The 20,809-nt window shown below is 43.1% G+C and overlaps 1 protein-coding gene and 1 long non-coding RNA gene across 9 annotated transcripts in view; both read left to right on the plus strand.

Moving 5' to 3' along the window:
* The first annotated feature begins 1,465 nt into the window (after positions 1-1,465).
* LOC130684244 (uncharacterized) lies at positions 1,466-11,437 on the plus strand. The gene is made up of 2 exons (XR_008998433.1): positions 1,466-1,558; positions 11,202-11,437. It is a non-coding gene; the product is annotated as an uncharacterized LOC130684244 (long non-coding RNA).
* A 3,646-nt stretch (positions 11,438-15,083) lies between these two features.
* FHOD3 (formin homology 2 domain containing 3) overlaps positions 15,084-20,809 on the plus strand; it is a 525,593-nt gene continuing 519,867 nt past the window's right edge. For 4 of the 8 annotated variants that reach the window (XM_036884979.2, XM_036884980.2, XM_036884981.2 and 1 more), the window contains exon 1: positions 15,084-15,403. In XM_036884979.2, coding sequence (XP_036740874.2) covers positions 15,239-15,403 — 165 coding nt within the window. In that variant the 5' untranslated portion in view covers positions 15,084-15,238. The remainder of the gene's footprint in view (positions 15,404-20,809) is intronic. The other 4 variants (XM_036884982.2, XM_036884983.2, XM_036884984.2 and 1 more) reach the window with 1 other exon arrangement.

Consider the following 20,809-nt stretch of genomic DNA (forward strand, 5'->3'; position numbering starts at 1 on the left):
ATATGGTGAGAAGAAAGCTGTCTATGAATAAGGAAATGGGCTCACACCAGACACCAAATCTGTCAGCAACTTGATCTTAGACTCTCCAGCTTCTATAACTGTGAGAAATAAACTTTTGTTTATAAACTACATGGGCTATGGTAATGTTACAGCAGCCTGAATGGACTACAACACCTGTGTAGCTATCAACAGATTTCATTCTCTCATTTCCTCCAGGGGCACAAGGAATATTATGTCATGTTTATCCACAATCTGCTAAACTTTTTAGCAAAAAGCTTTTTAAGGAGAAAAGATGAAGTTACTTTATGGTAAAAGGACTGAAAATTGGCACTCAAGACCCTTCTACCCCCATACAATTGCTTTCCAGTTGCTGAAGTCAATGCACACTGTTTTTTTTTTTTTTTTTTGTGAGGGCATCTCTCATATTTATTGATCAAATGATTGTTAACGACAATAAAATTCTGTATAGGGGAGTCAATGCCAATGCACAATCATTAATCCACCCCAAGCCTAATTTTCGTCAGTCTCCAATCTTCTGAGGCATAACAAACAAGTTCTTACATGGAGAACAAATTCTTACATAATGAATAAGTTACATAGTGAACAGTACAAGGGCAGTCATCACAGAAACTTTCAGTTTCAATGCACACTGTTTTTATATTCTGTTTTACTCTAAACATTTAGTATACTTTGAAATGGTCTTCATAAAATGTTAAATGGATGTATAGTTGCATTTATGTATTATAAGTAATTAAAATATAACCCTATTGATAGGTATATATAGTTTCAGCTTTTAATTTTATAAGTAATACTGCAGTAAACTTTGTTTTTGAACATGGCTATTTATGTGTATACTTATTCATTTAGTTTCTTTTATGCTATATTATTTCCTGGAAACATGATTTGGATTCCAGGATAATAGTTATGAAGATATTGCTAGGTAGAGTTATAATGTTTTCCAATAGAAATGTGCCAATTTATAACTGTAGTGTTTCAATAACATATGCTGGCCCAGATATTTTAGGTTCCCTGAGCTTGGGCTCCCAGGTATATTGTAAGAAAAACATGTACTCCGTTTCTTCCTTGGTGTAGCCCCTTATGTTTATGGCAACTAGTTAGTTCCAAGGAGGCAGTAGGCATAGTCTGAATAAAATGAGCCAGTGTGAGTGGTTTCAGGATGTAGAGAAGGAAGGGCATGCCTAGCAATGGGTAGTGGTGGATACTAAGGGAAACTCTGCAGAGAAAACAGGGACTCCCACCCCGTTCTCATGAGGTTAGGAGGCAGTGTGGCCCAGAGAAACAGTTTAAATGGAAGGCCCATATGCTATATGTCTCAATATTTAACATTTATAAATCAAACAAAAAGTTAAGCAAAATATGTTCTTCCTACCTTGACAAATATACCTTCATAACAACTTGGAAGGACAGATCTGAATTTAGAATTCTGACTCCTTTGCACTCTAACAGGAACAGGCAGCACAAAGACAGCTGGCCCGGCCCCTGGTTGCAAGCCATAGCCTACACCGTTTCTCTTTTCACCCCTGAGCCATGAACCGAGGTGTGTGAATGCCTGATCCTGCATGTCCAAACTCTACCTATACCCCCTGTAAATAGCCATTCCTTATCCTCTTCTTAGGCCAAGGGTTGCAGCAAGGTCAGGCCTTAGGAGGATCATCCAGGGAAGAGACACACATAGGTCTTGGAATATGTTCAGGGTCATTTGGTCAGGGTCCCAGGTGCCTGGAGAACAATCTAGAGAAGGAACAGTTTGGGTCTCAGGTGGGCATGAATTCTTTGTCCTATGGATCTTTGCCTTTTAGGGAGGCATGGTCAGAGTGAGGCCTTTTAAAGCAAGGAGCCTAAGGCAGGGCACTCTTTCTCTGGGCTAAGAGCAGGACTGGTAAGAACTTTTCTGGATAAAGTAAGCTACCTAAGGATACTCAATAAACAAGCCATTTGCCCACTGGCTTGGTCTACAGTGGAGCTAATCGGGCAAAGTTCCTCAGCTATACCCCAGAGCTTCCAGTCAGTTTTAAACATGAATGAACAGCCAAGCATCATAAGAATTTGAGGATAACCTCTAGGATAAAAGAAAAAGACTGAAAGAAAAGAGAAAACCCAAAGAAAAGAGAAACAGTGCAATAAAATAAAAACCTTATTAAAGAAAATTCTGGAAACAAAGGGAATCCTGCCAACAAGAATAAGATACATTTAAAAAAGAAACAAGAAGACAAGGGGAAAAAAGATGGCAGTGTAGAAAGGCAAGGCAAAAACCTCCTCCCCAAATCACATAGAACATAAAAATGCAGCAAATACAACTATTCCTGAAATAAACCTGAAGACTGCAGAACTGGCCACCTACATTTGGGGAAGAAGAGAAGACCCTGCAGAAAAGAGTAAAGCAGCAAAGCCATGATCTGGTGGACCCAAGTCCTCCAACTCCAGCCCACAGGTGGGAGGAAGAGGAATGGAATAGGGAGGGAGTAGAAGCCCAGGACCTCGGAACACCTGGTCCTGGAGGTCTGCTCTGGGAATACGAGGTCATGTTGCATGGTGGCCTGGTAATTGGTGGGGCTGGACAGCAGAGATGGCAGAACCCTTGGGGAGGCTGAGATCCCAGCTGCCTGTGGAGAAAAGGCACACTCTACTGGCTTCTCTGAGAAAAAAAGCAGAGCAGGTAGTTTGAAAGACTTCCCAGCAGGGAGAGGAGCCCAGACAAGCAAGGATTGCATAGATGGATTATATCTTCCTAGTCTGTCCTCAGCCCAATAGGTTGGGAGCCCTCAGGAGATTTAGACACTCCATCCCCTTTGCTGGCAACACAGCTGAGAGACACCGTGTAGTGGTACGCAGCCTGCTGGCCAGCAATGAAATCAAATTTTATTCCCAGATAGTCAGGGGGAGAACCTTCAGCCTGCTCTGCCCTATTTTAGGCCACCTGGGGGGCTGCATATAAGAGCCAACCCCAGGAGCTCTTGCCTCCCGGCAGGTGTCAGTCCTGCTCACCTGCGGCCTACACCATTGTGGGGAGGGGGGGCGGCTCCACTCATGGCAGCTCTAGAGAGTATTCTCCCCACTCCTGTGATTAGCAGGTGGCCTAAATAGCCCTCCTGAAATAAACACTAGGAGCAAGACATACAGGTGTTATACCCACTCCATATCAACAGCTGGGACTCCTGCACAGGAAATTGAACTTCTGGGCACTAGAGGGCACCTCCTACACAAATCTATTATCCCACAAGAAACACTAAAAAAATAGAGAGACAGAGGAATTTGGTCCAAACAAAAATTCAAGAAAAAACACCAGAAAGAGGGCTTAGTGAAACTGAAATCACCAATCTCCTCAATAAAGATTTCAAAATTAAAGTCATAAACAAGTTCATAGACCTAAAACAAAGTATTCAAGATATCAGGGAGGACTTCAACAAGAGATAGAAATCCTCAAAAAAAAGCCACTCAGAGCTGAAGAATATAGTATCTGAAATGAAACATACAATGGAGGGATTTAAAAGTAGATTAGATGTGGTAGAGGAGATGGTAAATGAAATAGAGAACAGGAAAACAAAGAAGCTGAGGAACACAGAGAAAACACTATCTCTAGGAATGAAAGAATAATAAGAGAACTATGCAACCAATCCAAACAGAACAACATTCACATTATAGGGACACCAAAAGAAGAGAGAGACAAATGGATAGAAAGCCTCTTTGAGGAAATAATTCTTGAAAACTTCCCCAATCTGGGGAAGGATATAGACACTCAGGTCATGAAAGCACAAAGAATATTCAACAAAAGAATCTCTAGGAAGACAACACTAAGACATATAATAGTTAAAATGGCAAAGATCTAGGACAAGGAGAGAGTTCTGAAAGCAGCCAGAGGGAGAAAAAGATCAGTTATAAAGGAAAGCCCATCAGGCTATCAGCAGATTCTCAGCAGAAACCTTACAGGCCAGAAGGGAATGCCATGATATATTTAATGTAATAACACCAAAGGGCCTCCAACCAAGAATACTCTACCTAGTAAGATTATCATTTAAATTTGAAGCAGGGATTAAACAATTTCAAGGTAAGCAAAAGTTGAGGGACTTCGCCACCACCAAACAAACTCTACAAGAAATATTAAAGGGACTGCTGTAGATGGTAATGCTCCAAAGTTTAAATAGCTGTCACCAGGGAAAATAAAACCAAAGTAAATGTAGCAGACCAATTACTTAGTAAGCAAATACAGAATTAAATCAACTATTCATAAAGTTAGTCAAGGGATACAAAAAGAGTACAGATTATGACACCTAGTATATAGAGAGAGGAGGAGGAAGAAGAAGAAGAAAGAGAGAAAAAAAAGGTAACTTTAGATTGTATTTTACATATACTAATATATTTTACAGATAGTAAGGAAGCTATCCTTGAACCTCTGGTAACCACAAATATGAAGCCTACAGTGGCAATAAGTACATATTTTTTAAAATCAATAATCACCCTAAATGTAAATGGACTGAATGCACCAAGCAAAAGACAGAGGGTTGCAGAATGGATAAAAAAACAAGGCCCATATATATGCTGCCTACAAGAGACTCATTTCAAACCCAAAGACATGCACAGACGAAAAGTAAAGGGAAGGAAAATGATATTTCATACAACTAATAGGGAGAAAAAAGCAAGAGTAGCAGTACTTATATGAGACAAAATAGATTTCAAAACAATGACAGTAACAAGAGACAAAGAAGGACATTACACAATGATAAAGCAGTCATTAAAACAAGAGGATACAACCATTATAAATATCTATGTACCCAATATAGGAGCACCTACATATCTTAAACAAATACTAACAGAATTAAAGGGGGAAATAGAATACAATGCATTAATTTTAGGAGACTTCAACATACCACTCACTCCAAAGGACAGATCAATCAGATAGAAGATAAATAAGGAGACAGAGGCACTGAACAAAACATTAAAACAGATGGACCTAACAGAGATCTACAGAACACTCCACCCAAAAGCAGTAGGACATACATTCTTCTCATGTACATGGAACGATTTCCATAATAGACCACATACTAGGCCACAAAAAGAGCCACAGTAAATTTAAAAAGATTGAAATTGTACCAACCAACTTCTCAGACCATAAAAGTATGAAACTAGGAATAAATTACTCAAAGAAAATGAAAAAGCCCAGAAACACATGGAGCCTTAGCAAAAGACTCCTAAATAATCGATGGATCAGTGACCAAATAAAACAGATCAAGCAATATATGGAGACAAATGAAAACAATAACTCAACAGCCCAAAATCTGTGGGATACAGTGAAGACAGTTTTAAGAGAAAAGTATATTGCACTACAGTCTTACCTCAAGAAAGAACAACAATCCCCAATGAACAGTTTAAATTCACAATTAATGAAATGAGAAAAAGAAGAACAAATGAGGCCCAAAGTCAGTAGAAGGAGGGACATAATAAAGATCAGAGAATAAATAAATAAAATTGAGAAGAATAAACAATAGAATCAATTAAACCAGGAGACTGTTCTCTGAGAAAATAAACAAAATACATAAACCCCTAGCCAGGTTTATCATGAAAAAAAGAGAGTGTATGCACATAAACAGAATCAGAGAGGAAAAAGGAAAAATCGGTATGGACAGCACTGAAATACAAAGAATTATTAGTGAGTACTATGAAAAACTATATGACTACAAATTGGTCAATCTAAAAGAAATGGACAACTTTCTAGAAAAATGCAACCTTCCAAGAATGACCCAGGAAGAAACAGAAAATCTGAACAGAACAATTACCAGCAGCAAAATTGAATCTGTATTCAAAAATTTACAGAAGAACATAATCTCTGGACCATATGGCTTCACTGCTGATTTTTATCAAACATTTAGAGAAGACCTAATACCCACCCTCTTTAAAGTTTTCCAAAAAGTAGAAGAGGACAGAATACTTCCAAACTCATTCTATGAAGCCGCATCACTCTAATACCAAAACCAAAGATACCACAAAAAAAGAAAATTACAGACCAATATCCCTGAAGAACATAGATGCAAAAATACTCAACAAAATATTAGCAAACTGAATTAAAAAATACCTCAAAAAGATCATCCATCATGACCAAGTAGGATTTATTTCAGGGATGCAAGGATGGTACAATATTTGAAAATCCATCAACATCATCCACCACATCAACAAAAAGGACAAAAATCACATGATCATCTCCATAGATGCCAAAAAAGCATTTGACAAAACTCAACATCCATTCATGATAAAAACTCTCAATAAAATGGGTATAGAGGGCAAGTACCTCAACATAATAAAGGCTGCATATGACAAACCCACAGGCAATATCATACTTAGCAGCAAAAATCTGAAAGCTTTTCCTCTAAGATTGGGAACAAGACAAGGATGCCCACCTTCCCACTTTTATTCAAAATACTACTAGAGGTCCTCGCCAAGGCAATCAGACAACACAAAGAGATAAAAGGCACCCAGATTGGTAAGGAAGTAAACTGTCACTGTTTGAAGATGGCATGATATTATACATAAAGAAACCTGAAGAATCCACTCCAAAACTACTAGAACTAATAACTGAATTCAGCAAAGTTGCAAGATACAAAATTAATACACAGAAATCTGTTGTATTCCTATATACTAATGATGAACTAGCAGAAAGAGAAATCAGGAGAACAATTCCATTTACAATTGCCTCAAGGAGAATAAAATACCTAGAAATCAACCTAACCAAGGAGGTGAAAGACCTATACCTCGTAAACTACAAGACACTCATGAGAGAAATTAAAGAAGGCACCAATAAAAGGAAATACATTCTATGCTCATGGGTACGAAGAACTAATATTGTCAAAATGGCCATCCTGTCTAAAGCAATCTAGAGATTCCATGCAATCCCTTCAAAATACCAACAGCATTCTTCAGCACATGAGAACAAATAGTTCTAAAATTCATATAGAATCACAAAAGACCCCTAATAGCCAAAGCAATCCTGAGAAGGAAGAATAAAGCTGGGAGGATTACGCTTCCCAACTTCACGTTCTACTACAAAGCCACAGTAATCAAGACAATTTGGTACTGGCACAAGCAGACCCATAGATCAATGGAACAGAATAGAGAGCCCAGATAAAAACCCAAGCATTTATGGTCAATTAATATACGATAACGGAGCCATGGATATACAGTGGGGGAAATAACAGCCTTTTCAACAGCTGGTGTTGGCAAAACTGGACAGCTACATGTAAGACAATGAAACTGGAGTATTGTTTAACTCCATACACAAAAGTAAACTCAAAATGGATCAAAGACCTGAATGTAAGTCATGAAACCATACATCTCTTAGAAGAAAACATACGCAAAAATCTCTTAAATATAAACATGAGCAACTTTTTCCTGAATGCATCTCCTCTGGCAAGGGAAAGAAAAGCAAAGATGAAAAAGTGGGACTATATTAAACTTAAAAGTTCTGTACAGCAAAGGACACCATCAGTAGAACAAAAAGGCATCCTACCGTATGGGAGAATATATTCATAAGGGACATACCCGACAAGGGGTTAACATCCAAAATATATAAAGAGCTCACGTGCGTCAACACCCAAAAGGCAAATAACTCAATTAAAATATGGGCTGAGGATCTGTATAGACACTTCTCCAAAGAAGAAGTTCAGATAGCCAACAGTCACATGAAAAGATGCTCCACATCACTAATCATCAGGAAAATGCACATTAAAACCATAATGAGATGTCACCTCACTCTTGTTAGGACGGCAGCATCCAAAAGACAGGGAACTGCAAATGCTGGCAAGGATGCAGAGAATGGTGGTGGGAATGTAAATTAGTTCAACCATTGTGGAAAGCAGTATGGAGGTTCCTCAAAAACCTTAAAATAGAAATACCATTTGACCCTGGAATTCCACTCCTAGGAATTTACCTAAAGAATACAACTTCTCAGATTCAAAAACACATATGCACCCCTATGTTTATCACAGTACTATTTATAATAGCCAAGATATGGAAACCACCTAAATGTCTATTAATAAAGAAGATGTGGTACATATACACAGTGGAATATTATTCAGCCATAAGAAAGAAATAAATCCTACCATTTGCAACAACATGGATGGAGCCAGAGGGTATTTTGCTCAGTGAAATAAGCCAGGTGGAGAAAGAAAAGTACCAAATGATTTCACTCATTTGTGGAGTATAAAAACAAAGCAGAACTGAAGGAACAAAATAGCAACAAACTCACAGACTCTGAGAAGGGACTAGTGGTTACCAAAGAGTAGGGGTTGGGGAGGGTGGGAGGGGAGGGAGGAGGGGATTAATGGGCAGTATAATTTGCAATCACAATATAGGTAGGTCACAGGCAAGGCAGTACAGCATGGAGAAGACAAATAATGATTTATAGACAGTGACTGCATTGGGGGTGGTGGTGAGGACTTGATAATATGGGTGAATGTTGTAACCACAATGTTGTTCATGTGAAACCTTCATAAGATTGTATATAAATGATACTTTAATAGAATAATTTGAATATCAAAAAAATAAAAAGGAGGCAAGATACAGGTTTGAAAATTAAAAATATGAATGTTGAAATGAAAAATTCAGTGAAAGAGATGGAACATATAGTTGAGGAAATCTCTCAGAAAGTAAATCAAAGAGATTAATAGGTTTAGAAAATTACAGGATCTCTTTAGTGGTCTAAGATACATAATAATAGGAGTTCCAGAAAAGGCAAGCAGAATAAACTGTGGAGAGGAGATTATCAAAGAGATGATATAAGAACATTCCTACAAATTAAAGAACAGGATCTTGAGGTTGAAAATACCAATGGCACGTCAACATGATGGATGAAAAAGAACTCACCCAAGGGCATCACATCATGAAATTTCAGTGTATTGCTAACAGAATAATGAGAAGATTCCAAATCTTCTAGTGGGAGGGAAAAGAAAAGGTTACATACACAAAGGGGATTATCACCATACCATACATAGATCTTACAAATATCTCAAAATTGTAAGTGAAAATCATTTTCAACCTAGAATTGTATATCATGCTTGTTAGATTATTGCGAGGATGACTGTTGCTTACATCTGCAGTACTCATGCCTCCATCCAATGTGACTTTGCTGTTTCTCCTGACAGGCTGTGGAATCTATTTCTCTGCTCCTTGAATCTAGGCTAGCTTTGAATTACTTTGATTTTTTTAAAAAGTGGCAAAAGTGACACAGTATAAACTCTGAGCCAAAGGCTCAAGATACCCTGCAACTTTTGCTCTTGAACTGTTAGAATGCTACCCTGAGGCTGCCAGTGGGGAGGAGCCAGGTCTACCTTCCTGGAAGCCACATGGAGGAGAGATGAGCTATCCCAACTGAAGCCTGCTACACCGAAAGCTGACAGCCAGCATACAAAACCAGATATAGACAGAGGCTATATTTTAGTCCAGCCTGCCCCAGTCAAGCTTTCAGATGACCACATCTACATGAGTGAACCAAGCCGAGGCCAGCCCAAATTGCTGACCCACAGGATTGAGAGCAAATAAGACAGTTTTTTTAAGCTACTAGATTTTGGGGTGGTTTTTATGCAACAAAGACTAAATACAACAGAAATTGGTACCACGAAGTGGAGTGCTGCCATACCAAAAACCTAAAATGAGTGATACTGGTTTTTGGAACTGGGCAGGGGGCAGAGGCTGGAGAGGTGGTGCATAAACTGCTGTTTGAATCTTCATGCCTCTCAAGGGTAGCTCCTCAGATACCACTCCTCTGATCCAGAGACCTGTGACCTAAACAGACCTAAGAGACATCTTCTGTTTCTTAAATACCTACTATACAATGGTTAGACTGGGACAGAATAACTTCAATAAATACTCTCATTAGAGTAGAGAGACTGGGAGACACAGAGTAGCCAGTCATTGACCCATAGAAATTCTGAACTCCAGCCAGCACATGTTGCCAGTTCCTTCTATTCCAGAAGAGTAGGGCCCAGTTCTGCTCCCTGCATTGGTTTCCAAGTTCACTGTTCTCCATGGATCTTAGCTCCATCCTCTGTAGATCTTTCCTTTTCCAAAAATCCCAATGATTCCATGTTTATAGCTGAGCAGCTTTTTAGCCTGTTTCTTACCCATTGCAGAGTTCTAAAGGTCACTTTATTTTGAATTATCTCAGTTCCTTTTAGTCCAAGCTTGCTGTGATTTCATCAATACATCTAACACAGTTTGCGGATTTTCTATGAATTTTATTGGTGTTTTCTCCATGTTTCAAATACTACATCCATAATTCGTTTTCATATCAGGCTGCTATGGAAGATTAAGATTCTTAGATCTTAGTTATTAGATTCTTAAGATTCTTAGAAGCCCTTTTGCTTAAATGAGAGGATCTACTAGGTACTGCTTTAAATCTGTCTGAAATTTTAACAAAAGGTCTTACAAACACATTTTACAGTTGGTTTTTACCAAGGTCATTTGTTAGCTGGACAGATTGGGAATGAGCCTGTTTTATTTTAAAACCCAGAAAGTCTTAGACCCTCTTTATTTCCTCTAAATTCTGCTTGCAAACAGAATACTTTATTGTATGCAGCTAGAAGCACCTAAATGACTTTCAACATATTGTTTTGAACTCTCAGCCAAACTCACAAGTTCGTCAGATATGGTTTCTATCTTTCAAACTGCTATAGGCAATTGTTTTGCCAATTTTTTTATTGCTACATAACATAGGTAACTGCATTCCCAGTTTGCAGTAGTAATATTCTTACCCCTTTTCCTAGGTTAGACCTGGCTTCTTCACATGTTCGTCTCAGGTCAACATTCCAAGAGGATGAGAGCAGATGCTGAAAGGCCTCTTGAAGACTAGTTTCAGAAGTTACACAATGCCACTTCTTTTCTATTTGTCAAAGCAAGTCACAAAGCCATCCTCATTCAAGCAGTGGGGAAATAGACTCCATCCTTTGTTGGGAGAAGCAGGGCCCAGTTCTGCTCCCTGCTGTGGTTTCCAAGTGGCAAAGTCATGTTGCAAAATGGTGAGAATAAAAAGGGTAGGGAGAATCAGTGTGGCCATCCTTGCAAAAACTACCAAGGCTGGTGTGAGCATAAAAAAAGTTCTCAAAAACATATCTTTTCTCAGGAAGCTACTGGGGTATGTATTTACAAAAATAAAACATGTAAACCAAAAAAATAATATAAAATGATCTGGGAACCAGGTCCTCCTATACAAGAGAGAAACCAAGGAAACTCCCCAGAATATATGGCTGAGAGAACCACATTCCAAATTGGAGCAGGAAGATTGAGGACTCCCAGAGGAATCTGAGAAGGATGTCTTAACAGAAAATATAGCAATAAAAAGTTATTTGGCAGCATTGAAAGAGGCATTTTCAGAGCTGTTGCAGGATATGAGAAGTTCTAACTAGCTGTTCAAGAAAAAAAATAAGCAACTGAGGCGAATATTAACTCCAGAAAAAATAAAGCTGTACAAGAAAGGTTGTGTAATCACGTGTACTTCTTGGCACAAAAATGAACAACTATTAATATAATCATCCTTTAAAAAAATCACAGAATAAGAATTCAACTAAAATTGAGATAAAACTATATTGGCAGGAAGTGGTCTATAATAAAGCCAAAATCCTTAAAGTCAGTGTATTGTCTAAAATTCAGAGATCAAAGTGTAGCAGTGTACTTACATTACTTAGAAATGAATGCCTGTGGAAGTTGGGTGGGATGGCAGTGAGGTTTGTAAAACAGGGGGCTGCTTTTTTTGTTATAACTTTTTATTACTCTTGACCTTTAAAACTAAGAGAAAGCATTACATTACTGAAAAAGAATAATTTCAAAAAAATAGGTTGAGGAAAAAAATTGGCTCTTAATCAGAGGAAAAACTTACTGCCAAGAGCAGTTTTCAAGGGAGTTGTCAGGGCACAAATCCTTAAAAGAATTAAGGATAACCTATATGATTAACATTTTTAAAGGTTTCATTTTAGGTGCCAGTCACAATTTGAAGTTTTAAAACTAAAACTAAGTAAGACAAATTCCAATCCTGAAAGTCTTGTAGTTTTGTAGAGCAGGCTTATAGGTAAGCATGTATTTATAATGCCATATGAAAAGTGCTACACTAGTGATATGTAGAAAGTAATTTGAGATCACAGAGGAGAGACAATCCTGGTTTGGAGTGGAGTTGGAGATAGCTCTCTAGAAGAGCTGACTTTAGAAATGAGTGTTGAAGGATAAATGGGTTCAGCTGGCTAACTAGATAGGGAAGAGCAGTCCAGGTTGAGAAGCTCACCATGAAAAATCTCAGCATGTTTGGGAAAGGAAGTACATTCAGTGTGGCTTGACACAGGGTGTGAAGTGGGGATTGACCAGAGATGAGTCTGGAGTGCTAGAATGCAGCAAATCTTAGAGGGTCTTGTGAGTCATGACAAAGGGATTGGCATGTAAGAATTTTACCCTAAGTTGTGACACATCAAATGCACATCTTAGAAAGTCACTGGCTCTGGGGAAGCCAATGGAAGATCAAATGCAGGATGCAAGAGGAAGGGAGACTATTAGAATGCTAGCATTGGAAGCGAGGGCTAGACAGGAGGAAAGAGCTGAGAAATATTTCAGAGGCTGATTCAGTGACAAGTCATAGTACCAAGTGTAACATAGAGGATTCAAAGATGAATCTGGTGTTTGTTGATTCATCAGACATTTATTGTGTACCTTACCTATTCTGTGCTAAGCACTCTGCCTGGCACTGCCAAGTGCCTGCATGTAGGGTTTAAAACAGCATGACTCCTGCCCTAGAGGAGCTTGCAGTTTAGTGGAAACATGGAATAAATTAACAGTAGCTGTAGCTGTGATGCTCTATCCATAAGAGGAGAACATAGTCCAGAGGGATGTGAGAAGCTGTCAAAGAGGGAGAAGGTGAAGCCAGAGTGGGTAGAGCTACTGAGGTTGAGGGAAAGAGAAGTGGTCCAGGCAACAGATCCTGCTGAGAAAGTGGGTAGCAGGGCTCAGGTGTCCCCAGATGAGGCAGTTAGGAAGGCACTGATGATCTCAGAATAGCAGGGATGGTTGCCTACCAGATGTCATTGGGTGTGGAGCAAAGAGTTTGTGAAGAAGCTGAGAATACAGCTCTCTTACAGAAGCTGGTCAGGAAGTGAAGAAGAGATAAGCCAGCGAAAACTTTATAAAGATGTAGCTTCATAAAGATGTATCTTTTAAAATGAAAACACTTGAGCATTTATTCTCATCAGGACCAACTATATAACTTGTGGAGCCTGGTGCACTATGACAACTTGGGGCCTTTTGATAAATTATTGAGATTTTAAAGACAGCAACAGCAGAGAGTGAAACTATTGTCAGGCTCTTCTAAGTGAGAGGCCCCGAGTGACTGCAAAGGTTGCAAGCCAGGAAGCCTCAGGGGATGGAGCCCAGGGAAGAAGGAGGAAAGGGGCCAGGTCAGTGACAGAACCTTGTCCCAGAGCAACTGGGAAGGGAAGGATTCAGGATCCAGAGGGAGGTAGAGCCTTGGGCAAGAGGAAAATAGAGCTTTGGTTATCTCCTGAGAAGGGCAGATAGAGGCTGGAGATGGAGGATGGAGGTGAAAGAGTGCCGGAAGGGGAGGACATCATGGTCGGGAGATGGCCTTCTTTACTGAATAATCTGTGGGTAAAGTGGCAGAAGTCTGTGGCAGTGTGAGTGGATTGGGAGGCTGTGCTGAGCAGTGCTGAGGAGCCTGGGGGGCAGGGATGAGTCACTGAAAGTGGCTACACTGCCAGCAGGCACGTGACAGATGGGGCCAGAGCAAGCCAGGGACTCCAGGGAGAGGTGAAGTGGAGGGAACAATGTGGTGAGGACTCCCCTAAGATGATGGCCTGGGATTCATGTTCGGACAGCAGTGAGAAATGGGGTGGCCAGAAGGACTGGAAGGCTGCTGAGTGGGGAGGAAGTTAAAATCGAGAGGGAAGGAGGCCTGTGTCTAAGGCGTAGAATCTTGGTGTTATTATTCTGGCCATGAGCTGGTGGTAAAGTTGGTGTAAGACCTGTCTAGAGGACTCATTCAGAGTAAAGTAGCAAAAGTAAGGAGAGCTAGAAGTTCTGCTAGCGTGTGCAAAAGTGTCAAGGGTCATTGCTTTTTTAAGACCATGCATACCTTATCCATGCCTCCTATATTACCTAAAGGACCCGCGAACTTTGCTGTAGCCTGGAAATGGAGAGAGCGGCGAATTCTTATTGAAAACGAACGGGGTCGCCCGCGAGCAGCGAGGAGAGCGGTGGCCGGCAGAGATAGTCTTGCTGCTCCCGCCTGGCCGAGGCCTCGGGCAGGTTGCACACCTTCGCAATAAGGCCCTAGCGAGTTCCTAACTCCGCCTGCCAGTCCGCAACCTGGTGACCTCGTCTGAAGCGGCCCCCTTCGGTCCCACGAAGTCCAGCTAGGGCTTTCGGAGACCTAATCCGTCAGAAGGCAGAGGTGATGCGGAGGATCAACCAGCACCCACAAGGCGGCTTGGTTGTCAGGCCCGGCGCTGGGGTCCTGGAGCAGAAGCTCGCAGTACCCCACTGCCCTCGCCTGGGGAACCTTGGGCTTATCTCTTAAGAAGAGCCCCGGCTCTCCGTCTCACCCTCCTTTTTAGCTTCCTTCTCCCCAGGGGAAACCTTGCCTGGGCTCTAGGTGGCTGCCACCATCCCGCTTGGTGCCGGAGGTAGGCTTCGTACTTCCTGGTACCCAGCTGGGGTTTTCCGAATCCGGGCTCCTGCTGCAGGGTTAAGCACTCTGCCAGAGGGCGGCCTAGTCCCCCACCACCGCCCCCCATTCCGGTTCCCGAACTCCCAGGAGTTCAGCTCGGCCGGCGCTCCCCGGCTGCCGGGCGCACGTGCAGCTGGAGGCGCAGGCGGCGCTCGCGCTACCGGAGTCCCCGGCCGCCGCCAGCGGGCTTGGCGCAGGGCTGCGGATGCCGCGCGAGCGGTTCTGCCTTTCCTTCCCCCGGCGTGTCCCTTCGGTCTGGGAAGCAGGGCCGGCCCTAGGGAGCCGGAGAAGGGGAGGAGCCGGAGAAGGAGGGGACGGAGGGGCCCGCCAGCCCCGCCCCCGCCCCGCCCCCCGCGGCCCGAGCCCAGGCTGCAGCCGGGCGCGCCTGAGCCTGCGAGCCCGCAAACCAGCGAGCAGCGGCCGCGGCCTTCCCTGCTCGCGGTGTGACCCCGGCGCCCCGGCCTGCGGCCCCGCTGATCCCGGGGCCCCCGCTACCCGGGGCAGGGATGCATCATGGCCACGTTGGCTTGCCGGGTGCAGTTCTTGGACGACACGGACCCTTTCAACAGCACCAACTTCCCCGAGCCGAGCCGGCCGCCTCTGTTCACGTTTCGCGAGGACCTCGCGCTCGGCACCCAGCTGGCGGGGGTCCACCGGCTGCTGCGGGCGCCGCACAAGGTACGGCGGGGCGGGCTGGGCCCCCAGGTGGCAGCCGCTGCCTCAGGGTGCGCCGGGATGGGGGCGCGGCGGGCGGCCTGGCTCGGCGCGGCCCCGGGGCACAAGTGCCCAAGGGCAGACGTTCCCCCTCCCTGTTAGGCAGAGGTGCCCCGGGCACCCGCCGACTGGCGCGGGATCTCCCCGCCTGGCTAGGAGGACAGCCCTGCGCTCTGGCCCAGTGCCAGGGGCGGCCGGGTCTGAGCAGGTGCCGCGCTGGCCGGAGGCGGGATGGAGAAGGTTCTCCGGCGTTCCGCCGTTAGCTCTGTAGGGTGGGCGGGGTGGGGCTCGGACGCCAGCAGTCGGTCCTGGCATCCGGGTCGGCGCCTACCCCGGCGCAGAAAGAACCCGGTCCCGGGGGACTCAGGTTACTCGGAGGAGAGCCCCGAGTGGCGCCCGGGACACAAACCTTTCAGGCCTCTGGGGCCGCTGCGGGTGGCCGCAAGACCCTCGCGACAAAGCACGTTTCCCGGGGACACCTCCTCCTCCTCCCTTGGGTGGGCACCGACGAGGACGCCGGGCGCGCCCTGCGATAGGGTTCGGAGTAGCCCGTTTTTCTTAGGAGAAGTAAGTGGCCTTGGGGACCTTGGAGGAGCAGTGGCTGTGGGAGGAGCGGCGGGGGGCGCGAAGGGGCGGCGCGCGCACAAAGCCTGAGTCTCGCTTTGCCTGAAATGAGTGTCCCTTGGGAAGAATGGCTTCTCAGTCCACCCGCTAGAGTTTTTTTTTTTTTTTTAACCCCTTGCTGGAGGTCAGGCATCCTGCAGAGTGTGTTTTGCAAAGAGCTGGGCATTTAAAGCTAACCATTTAGTTACCCAGAAGAACCAACCTTGCACTTAAAACAGACTGCACCTTGAAGAATTACTTCCCCCGTACATTTTTTTTTTTTTTTGCTTAGGGTTCTTATCAACACTTGAAGATGATTTATTCTTTGAGGATCAACATTGATAAATATTTGGAAGAGATAACCCTTGATGCCAAGAAGAAAAATTGATTTTTAAAAATTCTTTAGATTTCTCTCTGATGTTCACCTGCCTGGGAAGTGGAGGGAGAGGCTATGTGTGGAACCCGGTGAACTCTGGCAGTGGTGTTTTTCTCCCTCTACTAGTAGTGTATCAGTGCTCCTCCCACACACTTAATTAGTAACCTGTTTTCAGGAGTGAGGAATGGGGCAGTTCTATCTCATTTTCTCTGTATTGGTGCAGAACAGATATAGTCATCGTTTGTGGGAACCTCTCTCTGGCCATAAAGCAGATTGGATTGGAAGATGGACTGAATGATGTATTGTGGATTCAGCTTATCAGAATCACTTCTGTAAATTATTTGGTTCTTTCCAATCAGTGGATTCAGTTAAAAGTCTACTTTTAGGGGCTTCGTCAGCATCCTGATACTCCATTAATTATGGTTTCTGATTATTGTGATCTTTTGTTGAAATCACAGAAGACTCATAATTGTGGCCCTGTGACCTTGAAGTGGTGTCCTTGGATTTCACTCACATACATGGGTTGACCTTTCATGCTGGAAGCTGAAGTATGTTTTTATGTTTCCATGGAATAGTCCCATAGTCTTGATTCAGCCTTCCTGGTCTGGTGGGAAATCCCGATGCTCTAGCACTGCTGCCCTCCCTTCCCCTAACTGGAAGCCAGTTGTACTGGATCACAGAACTTTCTGAGGTATCCCTTGTGGGAGAAACAGAACAAGTAGATATCCACATAGACCCTTGACCCCTTGTCTTGGGGGCCAGCCAGACTTCATCTCAAGAGTCTTTTGCCCAAAGATGTCTGTGGTATATTTTGATGTTTGGCGTTGTTTTTCACATCTAAAACTAAATGAGTGACTGATTCTATTCACCAGGTTCTGTAAAGCAGAATTCAGGGCATTTATGTGCCTATGTGCACATTCATATTTTAGAATGCTGGTTCATTTCCAGCAGGGAATCTTAAAATTGGATGATCTGCTTGTGTAGGAAAGAGCCAATGAGTTTTGAGCACCTGGCATGCAGGTGTGTGCTCTGCCTGCAATGTCAGTGCATGATCTCATTTAATATTACACACCTCTTTTACTATCCCTGTTTTACAGAGGAGGAAACTGAGGCAGAGAGCAATTAAGTAACCTAATTTCTCTGCTAGTAGTGGGGAGCTGAGATTCAAACCAGGATTGTGTGATTCATCCCCCAGCACTATTCTGCTTCCTGGGCCAAGTGTTTAGCTGTGCCTAGAAGCAGCACCTCCTGGGGGTTCCATTTCATTAACTTGGGATGTTCACCAAATCACCTTTGTGTGCCAGGTCCTTTTTGGCCCAGGGCAGGTAAATGTTACAAGCATGAATAAGAGCCTTGAGGCTGAATTCTTGGTCTGGTAGAGTTCACATTTAGCAGTGGGAACATAGTTACCAACCCTGCTGTGAATCAGCTAATGGTGAGGGAGTGGGCAAGCTGTCATCCCAGCTCCTGCTTTGGGTAAACCTTCCTGTGCCACAGAGAATGCTTCTCCCAGGTGCCACTGAGCTAGGCCTTGGCCACAGGAGGGTTTCTTGGGGGAGGGCATTCTTATGCATGGTGGAGAGAGGGAAGAAGTGTGACTGTGGGAGATGCAGACACCGTCAGTGTGCACAGCACACTGTATCCTGCACATACAAGTCCCTGGGGAATAGACTTTTGCTTCAATTAGATCGCACGTACAGGAAAGTGTGCAGGGTGTAAGCGAGCAGCTGGATGAATTTTCACTAAGTGAACACACCTGTGTAACCAGCTCCTAGAAGACCCCTGCAGAGGGTCCTAATTTGTAAAGTTCTCCTAGAATTCTCTTGTGCTGGAAGACTTTGAATTGAATAATGTCTCAGGCCCTTCCCAGCCAAAACTTGAGTCTGTGCATCTTTTCTTAACTTAATGATATATTAGTTTAGTTCCTGTCTACTGACTCCATTAGAAGTTGGTGTTCACTTAACTAAACCATCATCTTGGACAAAAACAATACATTGTGTTTATTATGTTTTATCTTTTTTGTTCAAAACTGCTAGATTGAAAAAAAAAGCTCCAGATTTTTATAGCAGTCTCAGGGAAGATGATTAACTAAATGAGTCTGATAACAAAACAGTCAAAACAGATACTGAATTCTCACTGGGGAGATGGTCATTTTGGTGGCTATATGCTTTATCTGGATTAGCTGAGGCTTTTGTTTTCATAAACAAGTGTTTATTTTTGGTTTATTATTTTAAAAGAAAATAAAAAATATAAATATACTTCTAACTCAGAAAAAACTATGTCACAGAATTAATAAATCACAGACCTTTCAAAACTTAAATGTGTTTGGATTGATCGATGTTAAAAACTAGGAATCTAAGCATTCTTGTTTCCCTTTGATAGAAAACTGGAATTATAGAATGTTTTTACAAAAATGTGATAACTAGCTTACATGTCAAAATGGCAATTATGACTTAGTAATTTAATTCAGGAAATGTTTTGTGCCTTCTGTGGACTAGACGGAGTACAGTGATAATAGTGACCATGTCCTAGGCGCTTGCCCGAGCCAAGCACTGTCCTAGACTTGCATCATCTCACCAAGTCCACAACTGCCCCATGGGTCAGGGACTGGGATGTTGTATCTCATAGCAGAAGAGACCCAGAGAAGAAGGAAGTCACCTGGTCACACGAGTGGGAAGTTTCAGAGTTGGCATTTGATACCCGGTTTGAGCTCTTACGACCTCCATTTCTGAGTCCTGGATGTCATCCTTCCTGGCGGCCTGTCCATGTTTCAGAGTTCCATCCTCTCATTGTATTAGCCTTCATTGTATCATGTTCATTCCCTTCTCACTACCTTTGTCTTTGTGGTTATCTCACTACCTCAGCTATTCCACCTGTAAAACAGCCAATAGCAGTGACGATTCAAGCCTTGGTTCTCCAACTGTGCACTGGGCATCACTTAAGTCTCTTATTAGAAATCTGCTCTCAGCCTCCCCAGAGCTGCTGAATCAGAATGTGCATTTTCCTTAAGATGCTTTGGTGATTCCTTTGCACAGTGGAATCCTGAGCAATGTGGATCAGAGGTCACTTAGGTCAGGCTATCAGTATGTGGGTGTTCTCACTGTCTCCCTTGTTGCAGATAACTTCCTTGAGTGTGAAGACCTGGTCTTCCAGCTTTCCAGTATTTCCCTTGAAGCTGAGTAGTGCTAAAATGGAGTGAACACTAAGATGATTGATCGGTGTTAGTTACAGAACACAAATCCACTGGTATTATTGCTCTAATGAATTTTCACCTTAATCCTCTTAAGGGACACATCTGTTTGCTACATTACATTAAGATTTTTAAAAGATGAGATCATTAGTAAAGTTGGCAAGTGTGTTGTATCACATAGTATCTTCAGACAAAACTGTCTAAGAGCCCTGTACAAACTGCTAAGAGTGTCTCCATGCAAGCTGAGTTGACTGACTCTCCTGTAATTAGCTCAGTTGGTTAGAGCTGTGTTATTAAGATCAGGATCATGGGATTGAACGCTTTATGGGTCAGTTGGCTTTGCTTCTTCATGCATGGCAATAGAAGGCATCAGTATCCCAGACAGACATTCAGCAAGTGCTGTCATGGCTCCCTGCAAGGATCTGGGATGGAAGGCACTGGTAGAAATCTTTGGGGGGGAAAGGCTAACATATAATGAGCTTGTGCTGAGCACTGCACAGTAGAACGCCAAGCATAACTTCATTTATCTTAATAACAATTCTAGCAGACAGACAGTGGTATCCGCAGTTAACATCTGGGGAAGCTGAGACACAGAGAGGTTAAGTAGGTTATCTAAGGTCACACTGCTTTTAAGTGAAGGAGCTGGTCTTTTTTTACTCCAAAGCCTGTAGCCAACTGTGTCCCATTATTAGAAAACCAGCAGAGCACATGCTGTCTGTGCAGGGGGAGGTGGAAGGGGGAGAGCCGGGGGCTGACTGCAGTGCTTTATTCGTGGCTGCCTGTCACAGGGCTCTGACTTAAATAGTTGTGCTCTGATAAGTCCTTCCAGTATTGCGCTCCTTGAGCCTGTGCTTTTTGTTCTCAGAGTTCAACCTGAGTCCCTCTGAAAAACAACAGGACTGCCTTTGCCCTCCCCCTCTGGACTCTGAAATGTTAGTCCTTAAAGGTGGCAGCTTTAAAACTGATTAACATGCTGAGGCCAACTCAGGAACACCCCTTCCCCAGACTTTTTTCTTCTCCATGGTTTATTCCTCTCTAAAGATGAAACTTTTGAACACTTTCAAACTTCTCTGTCTTCAGATGGAAGACAGTCACCACTCCTGGCAACCTCCACGCCATCTCCAGGTGATGTCCCTTGTTGCCAGTGGCAGGCTCAGGAGTGTCCTCGTTTTGAATCTGGCTTTCTAATTAGAGTAGCTGG

This window comes from Manis pentadactyla, chromosome 6 (assembly GCF_030020395.1).
Source record: "Manis pentadactyla isolate mManPen7 chromosome 6, mManPen7.hap1, whole genome shotgun sequence".
NCBI lineage: Eukaryota > Metazoa > Chordata > Mammalia > Pholidota > Manidae > Manis > Manis pentadactyla.